Raw genomic sequence first — 22,954 nt, 5'->3', positions numbered from 1 at the left:
TGTGAGTAGGCGATATGATAGTCCACTTGTGACTGGGGTGTGTGTGCTTCTTCTGTAGCATTTCCTTATATCATCCTGTTTCGTGCATCTAAATTTTACTAGTATTCGTGCCTTGAAGTCTCTATGCGGAGGGAATTTCCTTTGTTCTTTTTCTTGATACCTTTCTTTAAATTTTACTTTTCTAAGTGTCTAGCTAGTATACGGTTCATTTGCGTCCGGGATTTAAAGGGCGTCTTTTTACTTGCAATTGATTTTCTTATGGTCTCAGTTTCTTATGATTTTTTCTTTAATTGGATGGTTGATGTCTCAGGCATGCGTTTAAATATTGCAGAGGGAATAATGTGCACTAGAGTGTGACTTTTAACCCTTACAGACGAATATTATTGCCGTATCTGGTCTATAGTGCTGTACGCACTTGCTACAATACTGGTTCTATTCGACATCTAATATGGATTATTGATACAGTAGCTGTTGATAAGTTTTTGCTGTACCGCTTGGTTCCTGCGTGGCAAGAGTTACATGCAAATCATATTGGGGGAGGTACATTTATGTTTAGGCTAGGGACCTCAAAGTGGAGAATAATAGGCGAGTGATCTACCATGAGTCCAATTGGAAAAAGTACCGACTTGTGTATTTTAGCGCAACAAATATTATTTACGAGAAAAAGGTACGTACTACATAGGTGTAGACTATGAAAAGAGGATAATGTAGGAAATAGTTTCGCGGAATCCGAAAACACAGTACATGGCTCGTAATTCCCGTCAGTGATTGAATATATTTTGTATACCGCGGGCATCCTGAGGAGCTTTATCCCTTCGTCTGTCGAAAATGCTACTCACCCTAAAGTTAGTGGCCTTTGCTCACATATCTCTTTATCTTTCTTATCAATGGCTTAATCTTTCCCCAAAATTACGACCCTCTATTATATATAAGGAGGGTAGCATCAATATAGACGAAGGGATAGATCTAGCGTGCGGGCATGAGAGTAAAACACAGTCTCTCCTCGATATACTGAATACCAAGTAAGCCACAAATCTGTCTATGTTCGAGTGACTGGGATTTGGTGATTCTTAGTATCTGCAATTTCCATCTAAATCGGGCGAATTATATACGAATAATTTGCTGTATGGAGCGGAATTTTTTTAAAATATGCAGGCCCGTTAGGACCGTTAGAGTACATACATACGGTATAGGGAACTGTTTCGATGAGTTCAATGGTTGGTCTCTAGCTACATATACGTAGCTGCTATGGGTTCATTTAAATTTGAGGCAATTAAGCTCGGGGCTCCTTGGGCAATTGGGCCATGCATGTCGTGAACGTTTTGCTATTACCGATTCGCAGGTAAAAATAACTGACTTATTAGAGCAAAGAACTCGGCATACTTACTCGTGTTAATTGCTATTGCATACCATACAAGATATTAGGCTTGGCACATCTTTGTATGGCATGCAAGTAAATTTTCACGTGTGGTTTAGGGTAATGCAAGCTGGAGGGTAACTCTGCATGCAGTATGTAATCCTGCTGAGTCAAGCTACATGTATGTACATAATCGATACGAAAGAAATTCTGTCATCGCAACTTTCACACCGTCTCCTGGAGAAAACATCCTACGAAATCATATGAAACAAAATAAATACATCAACTTTAATTCCATCACACATACATATAGCTATCAACCCGGAACCCAAATCTCAGCTTCCTTTTTGAGCAAAAAGTCCTCATGTCTCTCCCACCATCCACAATTCGTATCAAGCGCAAGCTTGACGAAGCCCCTGTTCAAGCTCTCTGTAACTATCTCTTCTTTCTTATGTAGAAGACCTAAATGTTTCTGACCTCTCTATCCAGATGTCGACCGCTCAGAAACAAAGCGTCAAAAAGTGAAGAAGGACTTCGTCTTCCGCCTTGCTCGTACCGTTACCTCACCTACAGATCCTGCGCCGCAGCCTTTCCAACCACAGCACCACCCACGTAATAGTCTCAGCGGAATCCCCCAAGTACGGAGCACACTTACTCCCGCCTCGCGCTCGAGGCCATCTTCACCAAGCCTCGGCGTAGCTAGAACTTTGGTCTCAAGGACTCCCTCTCCAGGCCATGGTATTGGTCCCCTTCCAGCCGGTTCAAAGTTGGCACTCGACACGAGTGATATAGGATCTTCACGGAAGTCAAAGTTTAAGGTTCCTTTGAGCGCTATCGCGAGGGCAGATTCGTACGAAAGTGTAAATAATGTCGAATCTCCAGCAACCATTGCATCTACAACCCCTATAGGCGAGAAAGGAAAGGTTCCAGCTATTGCGCATTTAAAATCCTCAGATGATAGTGAGGGTCCGGTTCGAAAAGGCACGTTTGGAGATGACAAAACACATTCCTTGTCAACAAGTCCGCCTGAGAAAGGCGCTAAGACAGCGTCCTCCCCCTCAAGTACGACAGCGGGCAAGCGTAAAGCAGCGGCTGCAGTACGTAGATATCATTTGGCGAAACGACTACGAGTAAAACATCCACATCCATATTCAACTGCTGCAACACGCCGTAGTGCCATATTTGTCCGGGAGTCTTCAGAACCAATTGACGAAGATGCTCCAATGGAAACACATACAGTGGAAGAGGAAAAGCTAGCCGATCAAAAAGAGGAGCCCGTCAAAATCCGGAAACGGCCGCGAACTCATCCAGAAGAGAAAAAAAGAATTGAGGAGGAGAAGCGAAAACTTCAGCAGGAAAAAGAAAAGGAAGAAAAGGTCAAGAAACAAGAAACAAATACTAAGGTTAAATTCGAGGAGCAATCGGAATTGGATCCTCTTACTTTGGCTATGCAAAACATGGTGTTTGAATATCTCAATTCAGAAAACAATGATGGTATTCGAAACCTTGTTACTAACCCACCGAGAGGGGCGCCTATGCAGAGCAAGATGCAGGACAAGATCGGAGGTGGCTTGGGGGGTGGTACCTGGAAAGATGTTGATAAGGGGGGGTTTGATGAAGAGTTAGAAGATGAAGAAGGCTTCATCTATGACGTCTATATCCGTGAGGAGGTCAAACCAGAGAATAGTAAGAAAGAGGGCGAAGATTACGGTCTTATTATGTGGGCAATTAAATCAATCCTTCTTGAATTGCATGAGACTAACGTAATAAATATTATAGAATCAACGGAAGCGACGACGAAGAATGGTGGTATGAGGGCGATGACGACGTAGACAGTGATGATGTCTACGGCAGTGATGACGAAGATAGTAATGCAGAAGACTATCACACCAATGACTACCCCGAAGAACCAGCCTACGATTCTGATGATGCTGATGAAGTGGATGAATTCGGTGTCCTGGGCATTGATTCTGCTGATGATGGAGACGATGATGATTCAGATGATGGGGGCATTTTTAAGAGCTGGAATAAGCAGAAAAAGTTTTCAGATGAGGAGGAGTTTGACCTTGAGTATGACGAGGATGTTGACGCGGAAGCAGAAGATATGAGGCGTAAAATGGCAGGAATCTGGGGATACAGGGATGGTGGAAGGGTTACAGGCGGAAGGGTCGTCGTTAGTGGCGACGAGATGGAAGATTGATCCTAGAGGGGATCTGGGGTAAATCGATCGCTTCTCTCAAGGTTATGCTAATGTCCTTTAGGAGTTAAGAACATGAGTTAAAGGTAAAATATTTTGCCCTTCTTGCTGTTTTAATCTGGTATAGGGCTTCTGCATCAGTATGTTACTATTTCGGTTTCTTGACTCTTGTATCAACACTTCCTTTTATATCCCGTTGAGTGCGATACCCTAAATATCGATATACATAAATCTAGCTAATCTAATTAAATAACTACCTTCCTTTTAAAATCCCTATCGCTTGTGCTCTCCCTAGTTTCCAATAATTTCTACGCGCTGGGTAAATGTACATGTAGTTTAGATATCTCGTTGTCCCCGGGCTATAGTTCTTGGGCATTTGCTTGGAGCACACTATCAATAATGTTCTGGAATTTCTCGTTTGGAACTTATAATTGAAGGAAATAACGTGAAAGACAGAAAACTCTACATGGAGGAGGAGTTTTGTCCTGGCTTCCTTCAATTATCGTATTCGAGGGAGACGGCAGGCCGGCTGGGTCTTGCAGCCAACCTAGAACTGCAAGTAAGGCCTACTGCAGTTCCTCGGGAGTGGAAGGCAGTCTGTCCTCACAAAGAGAGTAGCTTTGTGGGGAGGCACAGCTGAATAGTGCACACGTGCACAGTACGTGCATCGCTTAGCAAATCTCTCGTCCTCTACTCTACATAGAATGAATTTCGATCTTCATTGGTGCTGCTCATGCTGTGACACCCACCACTAGAGTATTTACCTACTCTATCACAATGGGCCAGGGATTTTTTTTTTTCATCCCATCAACTTGGTCCCGATCGACAAGATCCATGAGATGTGCGAGCCGTCCATCATGCGGTTGTGCCTGAGCACTCTTACTTACCCGGGTTTGCGTTCTACGTATCGAAACGACGTTCGTGATGCTCAAAAACAAATGTTTCAAAACATACCTATCTTGCAAAAAACCTTTATCTTCTTATCCGTTAGTAACTGAGTGCTATTTGTTTTTCGATTATTTGCCGCTAACATCTATGTCTCATTCATCATTCGTTTATTGGGAACCCCACAGGCTCTGCTGCGGCAAATTGGCTGTACTGCCGGTACCTACATGTAGAGCTAGCATACAAGTCTACTCTCCGACTTTGTGTCGGAAGGGGTCCATCGCTTGAGAGTGCGACATGTGGCTTGCATCTACGCGAGGAGAAAGTTCATTGGCCACAGCTTAACTCGCGAGAACAACCATGCGACCACAGATCATCTAGCGGAAAGATCCCAAGCGCTGTTTCCAAATATTTGAATGATGACAGGTACAAACATGTGTCAGGGCTACCCCCGCTACGTTCGCCCTAAATTAATCACGGTCTGTCAGGCAAGTGTCATCTACCGCATTTCACGGGTGGCCACTCGGGCGTTTCTAAGGCTGACGACGAGATAAGCAATATGTCCAGTAGAGTACAGTCAGTACCTGCTCGACAGACCCTCCATGCGGATTAGAGCGGTGAAGCCTGCCGGTTAGAGAAATTCCCGCCTAACCAAATATTTGGATAGTATTGGTTGAGAAATGGCCTACATGTAGTCTTTTCTTCCCGGCGCCCACAAGGCGAATGATCTTAATTAATCTCCGGAATCAAAAGAAAAAGGCAACCTGCCCATGGCCAGCAGGGATTTTCTGGTTCGCATTTTCTACACCTCTTCTCCAACTACGACTGGTTTTATTTAAGTGATCAAACTCCAGCTTTCGATCCCGAGGAGCTTTAGAAGTTTATATTTATAATCAGGCCTGTCAGTAGTTGGTCTATCTCAGATGATCGCTAGCTGGGCCCAGCTTCTAGGAACAATCAATCGTCATAGGGACACGTTCCATGAAGGAACTATTATACATAATACTGAGGTTTTCCTGCAGCACACTGAATTTTCTTCAAATTCCCAATAAATGAATTATCAATCAAATCAATCTTCAACCCCCCTCCCAATAAGATGTCAGCGCTCGGACACAAGTTATCACTCGGAGGTCGCATGTTCCTTAACCTAGCGAAAGTAATCGTATCCGGTTGCGTATTTTGATCACAATTTCCACGCTCGCTAGTCGTATATACAATCTCTTACACATTGAGGTCTGGTGATCTCTAGTGCTTTCACCATACCGCCTTTATGCTATCTTGATTGGAACGTCCTATACTAAAGATGTCATCTTATGGACCCTGGGATCAAGTTGACGGATATCACGAATGGGTTAATATTCAACTAGCGCGGTAAGAATCGAAGGAAAACAGAATACCAATCTCTTTTGCGATTGTGTCATCGCGAGAATATTAGTTTTGTTTTTTCTTTAAAAAAGCTCCAGGAAAAGCTTTCAGCCTTGCAATCCTCAGCCTTGCTTTGATCTTACCGTCCTGCTTCTCAATGACAAGCTCTCGTGGGCAAACTGCACCGTTCCTAAGATCCCAAATCACGATCTTAGTGCATGATCAGATAAATTGCAATTGCGCGATGTCAGTTTACCCGCTGTAAAATGCACAGGAAAAGGAATGACTCAAGATAAGCGTTCCATAATATTTTCATTTATATTAGAAAGAACTTTTCTAACATTAGTTTCAGGATCACAAATTCTACTCGCATTGGAGCTCCGGAGTCTATGTGCATATTTTTCGGCCGAAAACATATTGGGGCCGCGGCCGGTGTATCAAAAAATTCATGACGATTCGAATGCAATAGATCTAGAGATGCTGGGCATCAACCCCTAGCATAGCCCCCAAGGACTTAGGACAAAATCCCTGTTGATGTTCAAGTTACCTCTCCCACGTTCAATTGAATCTCGGTCCTTTTCGATGACAAGAGCACGTGCGACATCATTGATCGATAGTGACACTTCATGGGGCAATCAATACGGTAAATTCCACAAAAGAAAAATTTTCTCATAAGGAGAACAAATGGTCGGACTGGTTGTGCGCATGAGTCGTTATTGTTATTCGAGCGGGTTTACGGAGCTTCGTATACGAAAACTTGCCTTACTAGTGCATTCATTCTACCGGCTTGACGTAGAGCTAGAGGGAATTGTCAAGCTTTTGATTCCAGAGGTTTATGATCCACAACAATCGTAATCGATAGGTTTTTTCCAGCGGCATATATCTCGGTCTTCTTCGTCCTATCTCCTCAATTGCGTCTTTTTACCCCGAACGTATGTCACGATGATTGCGTTATCCCATTGACCACCCAGCTAGAGAGATACGCCTGATCAGCTGAGTCTTCTGCTTCGACTAAATAACCAAGGTAATTATAGATTACTACCTACCAGAGTTTTGGGGCTGCAATGTCCGTGCAATAGACACACACATATATGGGGAAGATAGGGCACAATAAACGTACATCTTAGTACAATTTGAAAGGAAGCCAGTGCTATCAATTGACCAATAATTAGCTGACCAATAAAAACCGTTAGAACGTCTGATGGAATAACGAGGGCCAACTGTAGGCCAAATACTCCTGATCGATCATAGATCTGGCTAGTTACCAGGCAACTCGCGGGACGGGATGTGGAGACATAAACGTTCTCAATAAAACTAGTACTACTGACATTATGTGCCCTTGGAAATTTCCAAATCCTGCAACATATTAGGCTTAAATTGAACTATCCACCACAACGTACCACCATCCAATTCTTTAAAGCCCTAATTGTCGAAGAGGTTGATTACGCAACTCACTCTTTTTACTATCCCTTGACACTGAGTCTTTGCGATATCAACTCATAATTCGAGAGCGGCATGTCATGCATATTCTCTTTTGGACCAAATTGAACAAGACCCACGAGCACCTCCTCCTCATCATGCAAACCTCTTTGGATCATAAGTTCTCAATTGGAATATGGGGAAGTGCCAAACAAGGAGATATGTATGCCTTATACAAGGCTACATGTGATCAATCGGCCTCGACAAACAACTCTTTTTACATGAATACCAGTCGTCAATAATTTCTTCTTACATTGAAGGATATTCCTACACTTGGCGGTTACCAATAAACGGAACTCACTCGACATATTCATTTAATTGCAAGGCAGACTTGCCTCGAGGACTCTTTCTGAAGCGTGAACCTTCTTGACAAGACTGTGTTGCGTACGAAGGATTGGCCGCCCTAATTTATTCCAGAAAATGGCAACATTTCTTTTGTTGTAGTCCGTGTGCTTGCTAATCGACTGTGTCGGTTTCTCTCTGTGCACCTTACGCCAAATTCTTGTTGAATTACTCAGGCAAAGTTTTCTACATCTCTTTGGAAGCCTAGCGCTGAATCGGGGTTATCTACTGAAAAATCACTTCGATGACCAACCCATGGCTATAGCATATTCTCGGGGAGAGGTGCACGACGGCCCTGAGAATATTAGGTTTCTGGAATCTGCACCAATTCTTTACGGCGCTATATGTCGTCTATCTCCGAGGTGTGGTTTTTTAACTCACAAGTCACGCCGCATCGAGTACCAAACCAGAAGGACGTTTTTGCTTTTGTTTAAAAACTTTCGGCAGAGAAGCAATCTAGAATCAAATCGAAGTGAGGCCGATCGATAGTATAGTGTGATGTGATACGTTCATATAAGACCGTTTCTTTCTAGATCCCGAGCCGAGCCGCGGGTGTAGGGATCCAAGGCTCTGGAAGTTCGTTGTGTGCATAGTGGATGCATACAACGCATATAAACGGACACGATTCCTAGATATCAGAAAACGTCTACATATCTGCAAGATTCAATACTAGCTATATGCGCTGGACCGAAAAGAAATCTGTATTTGCATGTAAGATCTTTGGAGGTTTATCCTGCACTGCAGTAACATCAGCTGAACTATATGTAGCTATACTAGTATTTCGCTGACGTTTTTGAACTGGGCCATTATTGCATACACCCAAAATCATGGGCTTGGCGTATTTTTGTATGGCATGCAATATCAGTCGCGTCCACAAACGTCAGAGAAATACGAGTACTTTATGTATATGCTGATCTGAATCTCAATCCAAATTTCTTTTTCCCTCCCTGCTTTCCCGTCAATTCTCCGAGCGGCGCCCGCAGGATGCAGCGCATGAGAGGCCTAGGCACACAGCCATTATACTCCTGACAGACGTGCTTGTATGTACGTACAGCTAACTACAAGGCAGCAAGCTTTTATGTAGTTTCACGGTATACACTCCATCGTGGTCATGTATGTATGTATCATGAATGTATTTTTCAAACTGACACAGCCCAGCCCGTTTTACAAAGAGAAAAAAAAAAAAAAAAGAGAGAGAAAAAAGGAAACACATAATGCTTGTTCTCGGCCCTGAACAACCGAATATATATATGCTAGTAGAGTACAAGATGCTTCTTCCCCACTAGCATTTATGAAAACCAATACTATCCAACAAACGAAATAATCTTTGTATCGAGGAATCTCTCAAAATAAAACAAAGAAAAACAAGGAATTCTTTCGAAAACGTCATCATTAAAAGATCATAAGATTCGTTTGAAATGAACAAAAGAAAAAGTCATCCAAACCCGCGAATATCCCTCGATTTTTAATATTTAAGCTTGTAATAGGTCTGGATTGTTTATTCGAATTCATGTCTGAGGGCGGGGGTGATATTCAAACATGGGCGGCCATTGGTGTGGTTAAATGCGAGCAAGGCAGGCTGCACATTGTTCGACTCAAGTTTAAATCTTTCCATAGGAGTGTGTTGGGTGAATGAGTTCGAGGTGGTATCGTTGGATGCACTCTCAAACTCTCGATCAAAGTCCGCAATAGACACAGCGGCTTGATATTGGTATTCGGTTGCGAAAGAGCACGTGCAGGACTTAGAAGTTGATATCGGAGGTTGGCGTGGATTGCAGCACTTTCCCTTTGGGGGAGCTCTCAAATTTGATTGTGGAGTATGTGCTCCATACTTGTTGGGGTTGGTAGTGGTGAGCTTAATTGACTGCATTGAATTAGCACGAATACAAATAGGGATTGCAGCAGAGGAAATATTGAAATAAAATCTTATAACATACATCCTTGTTTTCACCAGTGTTGAGGGCTGTGCTCTCATACATGGTACCGCCGCTGTAAAAACAGCTTGTGCCACTAAACCCCCACAATTGCAGTTAGATAAGGGAATTGAGATATGTAACAAAGATCATTTGGGCTGAGTTTGGCTTACCTTCCGCATCCAATATACACCATACTGTTCTGGGGGGTAGTTTGGTTATTGGGGAAAGACATTTTTGAGTTATTTATGCTATATAAGGTATATATAGTCAAGGATGTGTTGCTGAATGTTATTTAATACTTACTTACAGTGTCTCTAAACTCTGGGAACAGGACCTGCCTTAAAAGCCCTTCTGAACGCAGAACGATAGAGTACAAGGCTGTCAGTACTAGGTTATTGCGGATGTAATTCAGACTATGCCAACGCATAAAGCCCCATACTACCCAAAACCTACAGCGACAAGGCAGTTTCACTAGAACAAATTCAACAAATTTGTTTTTTCTAAAATCTTGTCAAATGGCACATTGAAAAGAATATACGTAGTATGGTATTGGAGAGATATCAATATGCAATGTGTGTATTGTAAGGCATGCATAGCATAGAGCTAGTTAATCAGCCTAGTGACTGATTTAATTAATTCCATACATTGAATGATTTGATTCTAGTATCTTTTCGTCGATGTGCATGCTATTATCGTGATCTAGAAGAAGCATACATACGTATACATTTATACTGGCCTATAGCTATCCATGAAGGGGAAATAGTATTATCCCTATACGTGATCAATTGAGTATCATTCACATGAAGCCCGGGTCCTAAGGTGACGCCAAAGCACCCATGGTCAATGTTACCGCTATCATGTGAGAAGTGTAACTCTTTACATTCGGAAGAAATCTAGTGTCATAGCCATGAGGTATCTAAACTTAGCCTCTTGATAGATCTGGTTTTCAATTGCTAGTGCAAATTTGCTTTTCTAGATTTCGCATTACGACGTTGTAAGTGAACTGTAGTGAACTATAGGCGAACTGTAGGTTTTACAAAATCTCCGGCCTCGATCAAAGTAGGCTGGGGTTGCCCATAGTTGCGCAAATACCAATTGATATGGTGGAGTACTACAAGCACACAATGGAGGCCGGAGTGAATACCGGTGATCCCTGTTTTACTTTTACTCTTGAAATGTTCGTACGGTTTAGCTAGATGTTCCAATTAGTGAATTTGTTAACGTCTGATAACCCCTAGTGCGCCCCTGTGCGTTTATGTGGTCATTTCTGAAGGGCCCCGAAACACCCCTGGCATAGTATTTAATGCCGGGAGAAAATTTTCTTCTCAGGAGAGTTCGCCTTAATATGCATTAGAGTATAATAGGGACAAATGATATATCTTGTGAATGATATCAGATGAACGGATAGCCCAACAATAAGAACCTGATACAAAGAGTACAACAGTGCAGCATGTACAAGTGGACCCAATAATTCTCATTTGACCATTATCACATGAAAGAAAAACATCAATTCAATAAGGATATGATTTATTGCGCTAGTAAAGCATTGGGGGTTGATATCGCCCATATTATACTACCTCCTCATAGCAATAGGCTATTTTTCAAAATATGTTCCCCACTCCCACTGAGTGGCATTGAGTAGTACTCAAGTGTCCATACTGCCAAAACAGCAGCCAGTAAATCTTGTCAGCCTGGACAGAACATATGCTATGAGAGTACGAGTACATACATGTATGTATGTTAAGGGTCATGGGGGAAAGAGACAAAGAGCATATATCGACCAGCTGCAGGCCGGTATAGGGTATATTATGAGATCGATCACTACGATTGAAAAGGGTACACATGTCATACTATGACAAGAGACATGATAGGGTATATAATGTGTACTAGATTAACCGCCTACCTCTCAGTTCATGTACAGTGTGCCGTCTTAAGTCGCCCAAGTGAGATAAAAATACAAAGCGGAGAAGGCATACTATTGCAGCATTAAACATACCATCTATGGGGTATGTATACATGATGATCTTTAGCCCGTAGTTAATCCTCAAAGAAAAAAAGCCTAGCTATAGTGTACATGTAATGATCTTTAAAGTGCGGCAAATTTTAAACTACCCGGATCGATGCCCCATATTTTAGTGTAAAAGCTTTCCCGGGATTTCGTTTAACGTTGGGTTGCTCGTCAGGTCCACCAATTGGCCACTCAGGTCGGCAGCTAGCTGCGGCTGCATCACCGAGATCAAAAACCACTGCCATGGGAGAGGATATGCATGCATATGCATGTACCTCGTTGGCTTTTAACCACGATTCATGCGGTTCGGGGCGATACACGCGCAGGAGGCAGAATTAACTGCTGTCAGTCTCTCTGCGCATTGGCGTGGTGGCGCAGTGGTGCAGTTCATGAATCGTTCTAGATCGACCTAGCTATACTGGATATCGCGCTTGATTCAGCGGCAGAAAATTAATGGGGACTATACTTGATTGAATGGCTTGCAAATCATGCATGGACCCACTTCTTTTTATCTTGTGGCGTCGAGCACACGATATTTCTCCTAAGCAGAGGTTTAATTTGCACGATCTGGGAGGGTGGGAAGGTTCACCAGAGACGTACTTCCTCTTGGTCTTATCATGACCCAGTGTAAATCTAAACTCGTAAAGCTTAAGATATTTCTCATTATCAAGTAATAGACCATAGAGTACCCCTCATGTGTGGGTAGATATATATGGGGCCAAACTGTCTAGCTTTGAAATTTCTCTCTTTCTTTTGGACCTAAAATGTTTCGCAGACCTATAGCTAGTATAGTCGCTTCCGCCCCAGAAATCACACAGATTTACACCTGAAAGCCTGTGGATTTGGTTTCCTTTAGGCGGTTAGTCCGAATCACAATGCATGACCGAAGTACCTGATATGGTAACCGTGATCTGTTGAACGCACTTAGTGTTTATACTCTCATAGACCCACGCACCTACCACATGGTAGAGATCCCGAGAGCTCCGCCGGGTAGAGCAATGAATTATCAAACAACCAATCAATCCACCGGCTCCAGGAGTATACGAACACTAAGTGCGTTCAACAGACACCATATCAGGTTCAGTCATGGATTGTGATACAGACTGACCACCTAAGTGATATATCTGCGTAAGCTTATAAGGACAGCTAGCTATATAGCCGCATACAGTTAAGGTGCCATCATGAAGAAATCTTTGGAGATTGTCTCTATCAAGGGGACCAAGGTATACATAGCACGGGTTCGTATGGGTATAAACTTTTAGTCTTATTCTACTAGAATCTACTCGAAATATCTAGACTTTTGCGGGTAGAATGTGGGGGCTGTACCCACGAGCGCAAACAAAATATTTCAAACAATCATTGACTACATGTATGGACCTGTAATGACTAAGACCAGCTTACTAAATTGGCGCTCATACACTAAGCCTTATCAGGAACGAGCTAGTATGAATCACAAAACCCTCTTGTTAGGATTGTTTTAGAAATGCTCATTACATGTAGTTTCCACTAGTGGTATTATGTATACATTTAGTTGCTATGAGGGGATCTTCTTCTCTTCGTTAACCTCCTCGATCATCAAGCCTGAAAAACTAAATAATCTTAAGTTATACTATCTTCAGCATATATATACATGTATATATTATTGCGGCGCGCGCTAATATAATCTAAAAAGTACACACCATACTAGCTATAACCGTATATGTATATCGTTTACCATTCATGTCACCTTCTTCCGGATCGTGAGCTGCCATTTACACCCCTTGGTAGAAGTAGTGACACCATTGCATGGAAAATAGTTGGTCCATGGAAGACGCAGTAGTACAAGCCTAAAACCAGGTACCGCAGTAATTCGCCTCAGCGGACGGTTACACAGACGTCGAAGTTGCCTTTTACAGCGCGTATGAGGGAGGATTAGGGGGTCGTTTTCAAGACAAATGACCAGATCAAGGAATTTAAACGTCAATGTGAGCGTCCGTTGAGACGAATTATTGCGTTAGCACCACGTCGCAATGCACAGGTAAACTCAAATATCTGGACTCGTCTCTGATCCCATCGAGAATCGTTCTGTTTTTTTCGGAATGCGAATAGTAAATGGCAGGTTTATCTACAAAAATACGCAAATATGTATCCATAAAAGTATGATTAAATCTCGGACCGCCGGTGTTACTAATGAAGTTCAGGAAAATATGTATATATAGGGTGCTGAGTCAACTATTTAATTTGGTTGGGATGTCTTCTCCCATATATATAGGATATTGTATAGTTTTTGATTTACTTCAAGTACATACTAGTTCGTAGAATCAAATAGCAGAGTTTATCCCGAATCGAATACAATATTTCTGGCTATACCCAGACCAGTTGTTCAATTGCCATGCACGATACCTATACAGCTGCCCTTAAGGGCTGACAAGACAAGCTGCAGGTTGTTAATTAAGAAAGAAAAAGGAAACTCGTATGTATCTCCACTATAAAAAAACTACAGAGACGGACAATTTAGGTTCATGAGGACAAAAGGCCCTATAGTATTGGAACAGCACAGATGCCCATTCGCAGATTACTGGGGCGGTGATATTGAAATATTCAACCCACCCGCTTCCTCCTTTAACGCAATAATACAGGCTTGTTCCTCGCGCCCCTCTGACAAGAATCGTGCCAAAGGCTTAACCTCCGAGTAAGGGGGTTTAACCTGTATCTTTTTCTCACACCCAGGGCCAAGTAAAGCATCTATATCGTCCAGGAATTGTGCATTTTGAAGTGCTCGTGAGAGTGTGTAGTCTCTGGAGTTTGAGGGCTCTGGTTCTTGGAGGGGGTTCGAGGATTTGGATGAATCGACTAGGTTTAATTCTCCTTCCTTTGCTCGAGCCTTTAAATACTGTTAGCTAATTAGCCTTTTCTTGATTTGATAAGAGCGAGTATACTGTAGAAACCAACCTCTTTAGATTTCCATCCTTCAACCCTAATGAAGACTCTTGATACCTGATGAGAATCTGTTCGTTGACTATCAGGCCTACGGGCACTAGCACGGTATTATATTAGCAATTAAAGTATAGGCTTAATTACCATGGACATGTTAATTTATAGACAAGAGATAAAAAGAACTCAGCAGGAGTGCGTATGGAATATCACCTTTCAGGCTCGTCACCATGGACTTTGAGAGGAGACGTGGTCATTTTGCAATTTGCGGTAACTTGATATGATAATCTTTGGGAAATTTTAAGTGGTAATCGCCGTAGCTTAGGTTGAATGGGAGTATAGGTACTAAGATGTCGGGGGATGTTGAAGAGATGTGTGAGTTATATAAGGCTAGATTGTGTAGGAGTAATTGATAGAAGGTATGAAGCTCTAGCTAGACTTTATATGATTAATCTAATCATGAGGTTTATGTACGTATATGTAGTACATGGTGGGAAGTAAGGAGTTTAGACAGTGCACGTAGCCGTCGACGTCCTGCCGGACGCCTAGCTCAGTTCGGGGCCTTCGCATTGCTTGTAGTACGAAAAAATGTATAAAAGCTTTAAGCAGCAAAAAAACAAAACCAAGAACCGTGTCGAAAAGGATAAAATAAATGGGATAGAGCCCCTATGTTACAACCCCCAGACTACCACTGCACTGAAACGGTATATACCATGGCCTTGGACACGCTCATGACAGGTCTGATTTTTATTAATCTAGTCTCAAAATCACACATGGACCTAGTCACGTGATGCCATTATCAAATTTCCAGTCTTCAACATATCCGGGCTCCACATCCTTTGCATATACTTGACCCTAGAATATCTAGATATTGAATTCGAAGTGCAAGCCCATTGATGGTACGTAACACCTGTTGAGGGGCTATGCGCGCTTATGCACTGCGTCTATTTCTTATCACTCAGTACAGCGTCGCGCTTAGCTCGCGAACAGCTAGCATCCCGCGTGGAGACGTTGCACAACACTCAGGCGAGTGATACATATATGGCTGAGCATCTTTTTTTTTTACCCGTAGTCTGCACCGCTCAGGTGAAACCCACTACAATTGCCAGCCCAACCCGCCGGGATACATCTCCAATGCTGTTAGCAAAGATCAGAAATCAAGGGCGTAAGATGCCTCTCCCAAAACGATCGTGACCGATGGGTCGGTGTCGATAGGCAATGATCCCAAGACCATCGGGGTATGGCTGATGCCATTTCTCTCCCACCATTTTTACGGGTTCGGTGATGGAGATAAGGCATACCGTATGTACAGCTATCTCCTAGAAAGCATGGAAAATACCGTGCAAGGCACACACTGGTAGCGAGAACTGGGGCGATTTTCCTTCAGAAGTTCGGTAAACTTGATATCCCCGGATTTATGATCCAGGACCTGGTAGGCATGGATGGAGCGGTCGGTACATGCGCACACCCAGTAAATATGTAAAGATATGGATATATGCATAAATACCAATTTATGTGTGGGGGAGGGGGGAGAACCGGAGATGAGGAACCGAAATAGCTATTCTAGCGGTCAGTCGTAAACCCCCCATGGCTGAATCTCTGTAGGTATATGTTCCCCAACATATTGACTTTCTTTGTGCTTAAGACCACTATCGAATATCAGGTTTAGAGTACATTCTTCAGCTTCATTCATCAGCTTAAGCGTCTTCGTCCCGCGGCCCGCTGCCAGTACTTTGTAAGTTGCTTTGGGCGATACTTGCATCGGGTCTTCTTCCCTTCCCTTGCAAGGCACAATTCTGATACAACCATTTCGCTGATTAAGTTCTGCCAATTTTCTCAGAACCTCTCATTCTCGTGACTTAATGTCCCAGTGCCTGAGTTCTCAGAATGACGGAGTGGGCAATTACAAGGCTTATGGTCATTACCAAATCCGATTTCCCAGGCGCTCGGTCCACTATATGCCCGCCCTGGCAGTTAGCCTAGCTTTACCAGCAAAGGAAGCCACCCACGCAGGCAAACGAACCATGAAGCTTACATGTCTCGCTCTCCTTATATTTCGGTAGATGGAATGGACAGGTTATCTCCACTAGAAAGTACGTACTCTGTCTGTCTGTTCAAATTTTAATTACATGTATGTAAGTATGTATGTACATGTAATTGAGATCTTGCGCCCCTAGCCACGGGTGGTGATTCTTCACGGACGGAGACCCCGAAAACGATAGGTAAGTATAACCAGTACTTCAAACCAGTGACAGCTCCAAGGAAGTTTTCCTCTCTTTAGCTAAACTCAGGCGAGGCGGGGGAAGGGATGGGAGCATCCAATTCCCAGGTTTGCATTCAAATTCCGACAATGGTACTAAATGCGGATCGTAGAACGACATCAAAGGGGTACTCCGATGTCGGATCTTGTCTCGTCTACACAGCCCGTGCCGATATTATGTCTTTTGCTTTGCTTTTTTGCCCGGCCCTACGGGATGCAGTCGTGTGGGGAAGATATAAGAGCTTGCTACCATGGAGTAGTTAGTGAATCGTTGGGACTAGTCTCAGATGAAGCTGTCAAAGGCAAGTTTAGGAGTGTAGATTCGTGGATGGGTTCGTGCTTATCTGGCAGGCAAGTAGTTGGTTAAGTGTTTGCTTCTTTTGTCTGTGATTTGTAGAGCGAAGGACTCAATTGACATACAAGTATCTATCGTTATCTTGAGCCAACATCATTGGCGCACTCTACATTGGGATGCAAGGCCGTCGGATAAGAACAAAGTCAAAAGAGACTTCTGAAACCTCGAGTAATATCAATAGCTTCAGGGCCTTGGTGACACATGCAACTGTTCTCTTGGTAATTTTCCTACATGTAGTACGTGCCCGCCTGGTTGTACAAATGACACAGCAGAATTCGAACTGATTGAGATGAGGAAAAATGTGATAGAAAAAAAGTGATGCAGACAAACGGTTCGGTCTCTGTGTAAGATTACACGATACAAGTATCTCTTTCTTGATAAATGTGTAGGCGCGCTGTTAACTCAGAGGAGTTTAGATTAATTGAATTTAAGGTTACTTAACCTTAAATTAAACGACTAAACGTTTATAGTGCTATAAACCGCAGCCTCGTGCGTGGTGCTACACCCATTAGAAATTAGGGGACCAAAAAAGTGAAATTCCCTACATGTACATTATATAAATACATGTAGAGTATGATTATCTCAAGTTATTGTGTGTCATGTTATTTTTAATTGAGATCCCCTGATTATGGGGCGGTAAATGTGTCAAAAGTAATTTTACCAACGGTAGTAAATTATTTACCAGTATTTATACCCTATAATGGAAATTTTTATGATAAAAGCACAGACCTTTTGGCCAAAAGGGGCCATATAATGCCAATATATATGAAAATTGTCCACTAGTGGGGAATCTCACCATCGGTGGCGGTATTTCACCACCAGTGGGAAATTTTCATAAGTTTTGGCATTAATGATTGAACATTTACTTATTTAGTATAGCGCAGCATAAAGACCGAAACTCAGTGTTTATACCGGTGGAAATGTACTAATGTAGGATAGCGTGCAGATACAATGACTGAAATTCAGTGCTTATACCACCGGTGGTAAATAATTTATGAGCTTTTATTCCGGCTTATGAAATATATGTATTATATTTCTGGATCTGGGCCACGTGGTTGCTGCGGTCAGGCTATAATATACGCCGCTATGACATCAAATACGCATTCCAGATAATTAAGCCTCTACATGTAGTCACTCTCATGCATGCCCATCGCTACGAGACACTGGGGTTTGAGATTGATACTACGTAAGTATCATATTAATAATAATATCTACGTACTCCAGGCCTATCGGCCATCATACATAGATATCAAGATATCTAAGTTGGCTAGCATGCAGGATCTCAGCCATAATTAAATTTAATTTTGGATTTAATATTTGTATATATGTATGTGAATATATATGTGCGCGGACGCTAAGGATATGGCTTGAATTTAATTACCTGTAAGCAGCTCTGGAACTTTGTTTAGTAAGATTTGAAAGTATAATCAACTAAATTTAAACAGGTGTGAGAATTCATCGTGAGAACAAGTTAAGGGTACATCGTACATCTAGATCTAGCATCAAGTACCTCCCCAAACCATTTCATCCTCGCACGCACTCCGCCTTTTGTTTTGCGAGCTGGGGTTAAGTTCCCAAGTTCGGATACGGGGATCCGGGACTTCTCATTATGGCTGGATCCATGATGTAGCTGCTTTGTTTCTTGTCTAAACTTAAGAAATTAATTCTCCGAGTAAAGCCAAAAAATAGCCCATTCTCCTACCCTCAATTTTGATCCGATAGATCCCCGTAGATAGAAACACCCCACTGATGGTTTAAGCTGCACGGCGATCCCCGAGATCGATAAGCTTATTTGAGCCCCAAGCCACCCTTTAGGAAACAATCTTCCCCACCTCCAACTAAATTGGGTAAACGAAGGCTAATATGGGGTTTTTGTAACACTTTATCTTTCTGGTCTCTGCATTAGAAACGTAAAACTTCCGGTGTTGTACAGGATGAGGGGGGGCTGATCATCGACTGGATCATGATGGAAGTCTAGAGAGGGGAGTGGAGAGGGGAGATGTGTATATAAATATACCCTCTTACCCTCTTGTTTCTCTCAACTTCTCCGATATCTCCAGAGCAGAATATCACTAGTAGTATAATTAGCAATATTCAAACGAAATTGCCCATCATGACCCCGTCAGTCCCCATAAGCGATTTCACTCTACACGCCGGAACCTCCCAAACACCCGTATGGACACAGAGCATCCCCTTCACTCTCACTGCCACAGCCGTGACGGACCTCTGGCGCAAACCAGGGCATATTGCTCATGAAATCAATAGCATCACGACCTCTATGCCGCTCTCCTCATTCGCCCGTGCTACGGCAACCTTTCGTACAGAGGCCTTCCACACACTTTACGATCAGGCCGGGCTCGTGTTCTTATTTCCAGCGCGTGGGGATGGACACCCGGAGCGGTGGGTTAAGGCGGGAGTAGAAGTCGTAGGGAGAGTGCCGAGGGTCTCGGTGGTAGCTGCCGATAAGGCGTCCTGGGCAGACTGGTCACTTGCGGGGGGAGACGAGGGAGTAAAGAAGGATACAATGACGTTGGAGATGGTGAGAGAAGGGCCAAGTTTGGTAATGAACATGGTGGGCAAGGGCGGGGAGAGGAGTACAGTTAGAGAGGTAACTTGGGTTTTCGAAGATGACTTAGTGAGCGAGGGGCCCGAAATTAGTGTGGGAGTATACGTAGCGAAGCCCACGAAGGATGAGGGGTCTCCAATATTGGAGGTGTGTTTTGAGGCGATGAATGTGTGGAAGATTGGTCCCGATGGAGAGGAGATCGTGTAATCTAGTCATTTTCAATGGAAGAGCGGCACACCGCCTATTACCCTCACAGTTTTGCAATTGTCTAAAAGTAAGATTTCAATGTAGCGAAATCTTGCCCTTCGTTGATCGTTAATAAGCCAGTGATATACCGTAGATGCGATGAAATTTTCTCTTTAGTGATACTCTTAGGCAAGTTGTTTTAGCCGCCAGTGAACGTGAGAATGAACCCATGGAGCTGAATATGTCGACGGCGAGGCCAGGGAAAAGATTTATACCAACTCGTAACGTTATGCATATATATATGAGATTTAAAATGGCAAAGTATTGTCATTCTGGAGGATCACGTTCCCGAAAAAATGTCTGTCTGCACATATTCTTATTCTATAATACTGGCTAGAAACAAAGCTAAGGCTACATTATAAGACAATGTAGCAGAGCTCAAAACTGAAGATAACAAGGCTGGTAAGAAGGAGACAGGATAACCAAACCAGCCAACAAACCAATCAACTCCACAATTGCAAGACTGGATATAAAGTATAGAAATAATGGATCAAGAAACAATACAAGAAGAGTAAATAAGATAACAAGTACGGGGACCATAATTACCAAAAATCAGTCAAGCAATCAATCAACGCAAGAATGGAGAGAAAGAAAAGATTAACATTCCTCATGCAAAGCAAAAGCTCAGATAAAAAGAGAAAAGAAAGGAAAAGAGAAATACCAATGAAATCCCTCATACGTCTGAAAGCTCCAGTTCCAATATCAAATTGTAAAAGAAGAAAAGAAAAGTAAAGTAGAAGGTTACTAAAAAGTCATAAAGAACAAACTTGCGGTGTAACTCAAAAACGAGTAAAAAGGAGGAGTAACCTGAAAGCAAAAACATATCGCCCAATCCAGTCCTGTCAAATCCCATCCAACCCGTGACTTCTACTATCTGTCTTATCTCTTTAATAGATCTCCAATCCCTCAAACTCAACTACCAACTCCTCCAATGGCCTACCACTCACAAAATTTGCTGGACGACTTGCATAAACTCCCACCCTGATACTCTTTTCGTCCACCCCCCAAAAGAACCACGTCACCTCCCTTAACTTCTTCCACTCCACACCATCATCAAACCACACCCACAGCGCCTGGTCGACCTTCTCAAATCTAACCTTCAACTCGTTCACACCTTCTGGTAACTCTACCAGTGACCAATCCGCGCCATCTGATGATGCAGATACAGACGATGCCGTTGTACGGTTATCGTAGTATTCAATTCCCGCCTTGACCCACTTACCAGCTGGCGGGGGTTCGCTATTAGGAGCTGCAGACGCGGATGTAGTAGTAGGTGTGGGGCCAGCGAAGATTACGAGCCCGCCTTGGTCCCATTCAAAGGCGGAAGTGAGACGAAGGTGAACCGTTACTTCAGCGCGAAAGAAGTGGGCGGGGGAACGGGTGTAGAGGACAGGAGCAGTGAAAGTGTCTCGGGAGGGTTTACGCCAGAGATCCGTACCGGATCTAGAGGATATTAGGACAATGGTAATTAAAAGAAGTGGAGGGTTAGAGATCCTACCGTGCTTTAAGAGTGAAGTTACCAAGCCAGGGGGGGACTTCAACGTTTGCAGGTGCGTTGAAGTACTTGAAAGAGGAGCTGTCCGGAGGCATAACGGTTTGCTTGCACTATATCGCAGTAGCAATAGTAGCAAAAATGGTAATAATAGTGATGAATGGAAATTATTCTAATAGAACAGTTCTAGACTTTTCGACCCGATCCTTCTTTTATCTATTTTTGAAAAAGGGGGTTAAAGTAGCAAAATATGCAGGAAATTATCCACGAGAGCCTGGCTGGCTACTGGCAGTTGTGCTTTAGAACAGCGACGACGTCGGGACCTGCTCATAAACCGGCCCGCGGTGGTAATGTTGAAGCGCGCCGGAAACGACAGACTGGTTGGCTTTTGGTAGTGGGCTTGCTTGCTCCCCTCAAACAGCAGCAATGATAGCTACGTATACGCAGGAATGAATGAATGAACGAACGACTTCGTCACAGACCGGACGATACGGTTGAAGGTGGGGGGGACAAAGGAAGTGATAGATAGAGAGGGGGGATAAAGGCCTAGAATAGGTAAGATGCCAACTTGTCAGCGGGGAAGTATTTAGATGGTTTTCTTTTTCTTTTCTTTCTTGAGAACTGATGGTTCGGAAAGTTAGAGCTATCTCGCGTGCTTCTTCTCTTCCCCTAGTTCATGAGACTAGAAGGTAATTTTTCTTTTTTTCCCTTTTTTTTTTTTTCTTTCCCACGCCTGTGCAGTATGCAGATCCTTTTGGTGTGAGATCTGATGTAAATATTTAAATCGCGACCCCCAATCATCGAGGCAGACAGACTCTCTGACTGTAGGCAGTGAACAGCAGCGAAATTTTCTGAGGATCTGTCACAGGGATTTGGATGATCCCATCCCGAAATATATAGTCGCTGCCTTTCCCTGTATCCGTGGCACGAGGGGGACAGAAAAGAGGACGACGAGGTCCCTGGGGAATAGCCAAAGTCCCCAGAGAATATAGGCAGAGAGCAACAACTACCACCTTGATATCCGCTCTTCAACTAAGAAACATAGTTACATACCTTGGCTATTGTAACCGTTTAATTTGATTCTAAATCTGATTCTATCTCCGTTTTCATTCTTCCCAACTTCCTCAGGACTAACGAGCTGTTTCCAAGTGTCCTGGAGCTACCAGAGTGGAGTAAAGTCGAACGAATATGACGCGGGGTGTGGCACAAGTTGTGCCTACGTGGCACCTTTTGTATTAAAACGTGATGGGATGGAGGACTCCAAAGAGGTGTAACCGTGTCGAACGTAGGGCTGCGGTGCGGTGCGGTTGGTTTTCTTTGCTTTTCTCTAGGGCAGGAAGGGTCAAGTAAGTAATTAATCTTTTTTGCTTCTCCGTTCTCCTTCCTTCTTTTCTCCTCGACGTATTGTGGCTGAAACCTGCGAACCACGGAGCTGGAGATGTGAGCTGGTAGAGTTAGTTGCAGAGAGAGAAGGCGATCTTACTTGAAGGGGTTACTCGCATTACAAAGCCTTTGTTAAAGCAAGTACCTAAGATCAGTTGGTTTATCTTATCTTATCAATTGACCTCCCGGT

General features: G+C 43.2%; 5 protein-coding genes across 5 annotated transcripts; 2 read left to right on the top strand and 3 right to left on the bottom strand.

The window, feature by feature from the left end:
* Positions 1 to 1,721: 1,721 nt before the first annotated feature.
* On the top strand, positions 1,722 to 3,557 carry H6S33_001497 (uncharacterized protein; the record flags this gene model as incomplete). Its single annotated transcript, XM_044833282.1, has 3 exons — positions 1,722 to 1,788; positions 1,847 to 3,077; positions 3,137 to 3,557. The coding sequence occupies 3 exons, from the start codon at positions 1,722 to 1,724 to the stop codon at positions 3,555 to 3,557; spliced, it is 1,719 nt and encodes a 572-aa protein (XP_044693558.1).
* A 5,566-nt stretch (positions 3,558 to 9,123) lies between these two features.
* On the bottom strand, positions 9,124 to 9,773 carry H6S33_001496 (uncharacterized protein; the record flags this gene model as incomplete). Its single annotated transcript, XM_044833279.1, has 3 exons — positions 9,124 to 9,489; positions 9,563 to 9,635; positions 9,712 to 9,773. The coding sequence occupies 3 exons, from the start codon at positions 9,771 to 9,773 to the stop codon at positions 9,124 to 9,126; spliced, it is 501 nt and encodes a 166-aa protein (XP_044693557.1).
* A 4,330-nt stretch (positions 9,774 to 14,103) lies between these two features.
* On the bottom strand, positions 14,104 to 14,719 carry H6S33_001495 (uncharacterized protein; the record flags this gene model as incomplete). Its single annotated transcript, XM_044833268.1, has 3 exons — positions 14,104 to 14,412; positions 14,481 to 14,565; positions 14,676 to 14,719. 3 exons carry the CDS (start codon positions 14,717 to 14,719, stop codon positions 14,104 to 14,106), a joined length of 438 nt encoding a protein of 145 aa, XP_044693556.1.
* A 4,471-nt stretch (positions 14,720 to 19,190) lies between these two features.
* Positions 19,191 to 19,850, top strand: H6S33_001494 (uncharacterized protein; the record flags this gene model as incomplete). Its single annotated transcript, XM_044833257.1, has 1 exon — positions 19,191 to 19,850. The coding sequence occupies one exon, from the start codon at positions 19,191 to 19,193 to the stop codon at positions 19,848 to 19,850; it is 660 nt and encodes a 219-aa protein (XP_044693555.1).
* A 926-nt stretch (positions 19,851 to 20,776) lies between these two features.
* H6S33_001493 (uncharacterized protein) lies at positions 20,777 to 21,479 on the bottom strand (the record flags this gene model as incomplete). The annotated part of the gene is made up of 2 exons (XM_044833246.1): positions 20,777 to 21,332; positions 21,388 to 21,479. 2 exons carry the CDS (start codon positions 21,477 to 21,479, stop codon positions 20,777 to 20,779), a joined length of 648 nt encoding a protein of 215 aa, XP_044693554.1.
* Positions 21,480 to 22,954: the final 1,475 nt, after the last annotated feature.

Source organism: Morchella sextelata (genome assembly GCF_020137385.1).
Source record: "Morchella sextelata strain SCLS chromosome Unknown scls_11, whole genome shotgun sequence".
In the NCBI taxonomy this organism is placed as follows: domain Eukaryota; kingdom Fungi; phylum Ascomycota; class Pezizomycetes; order Pezizales; family Morchellaceae; genus Morchella; species Morchella sextelata.
Note: the sequence above shows the minus strand (reverse complement) of the source record. Positions and strands in the feature narration are given on the sequence as shown.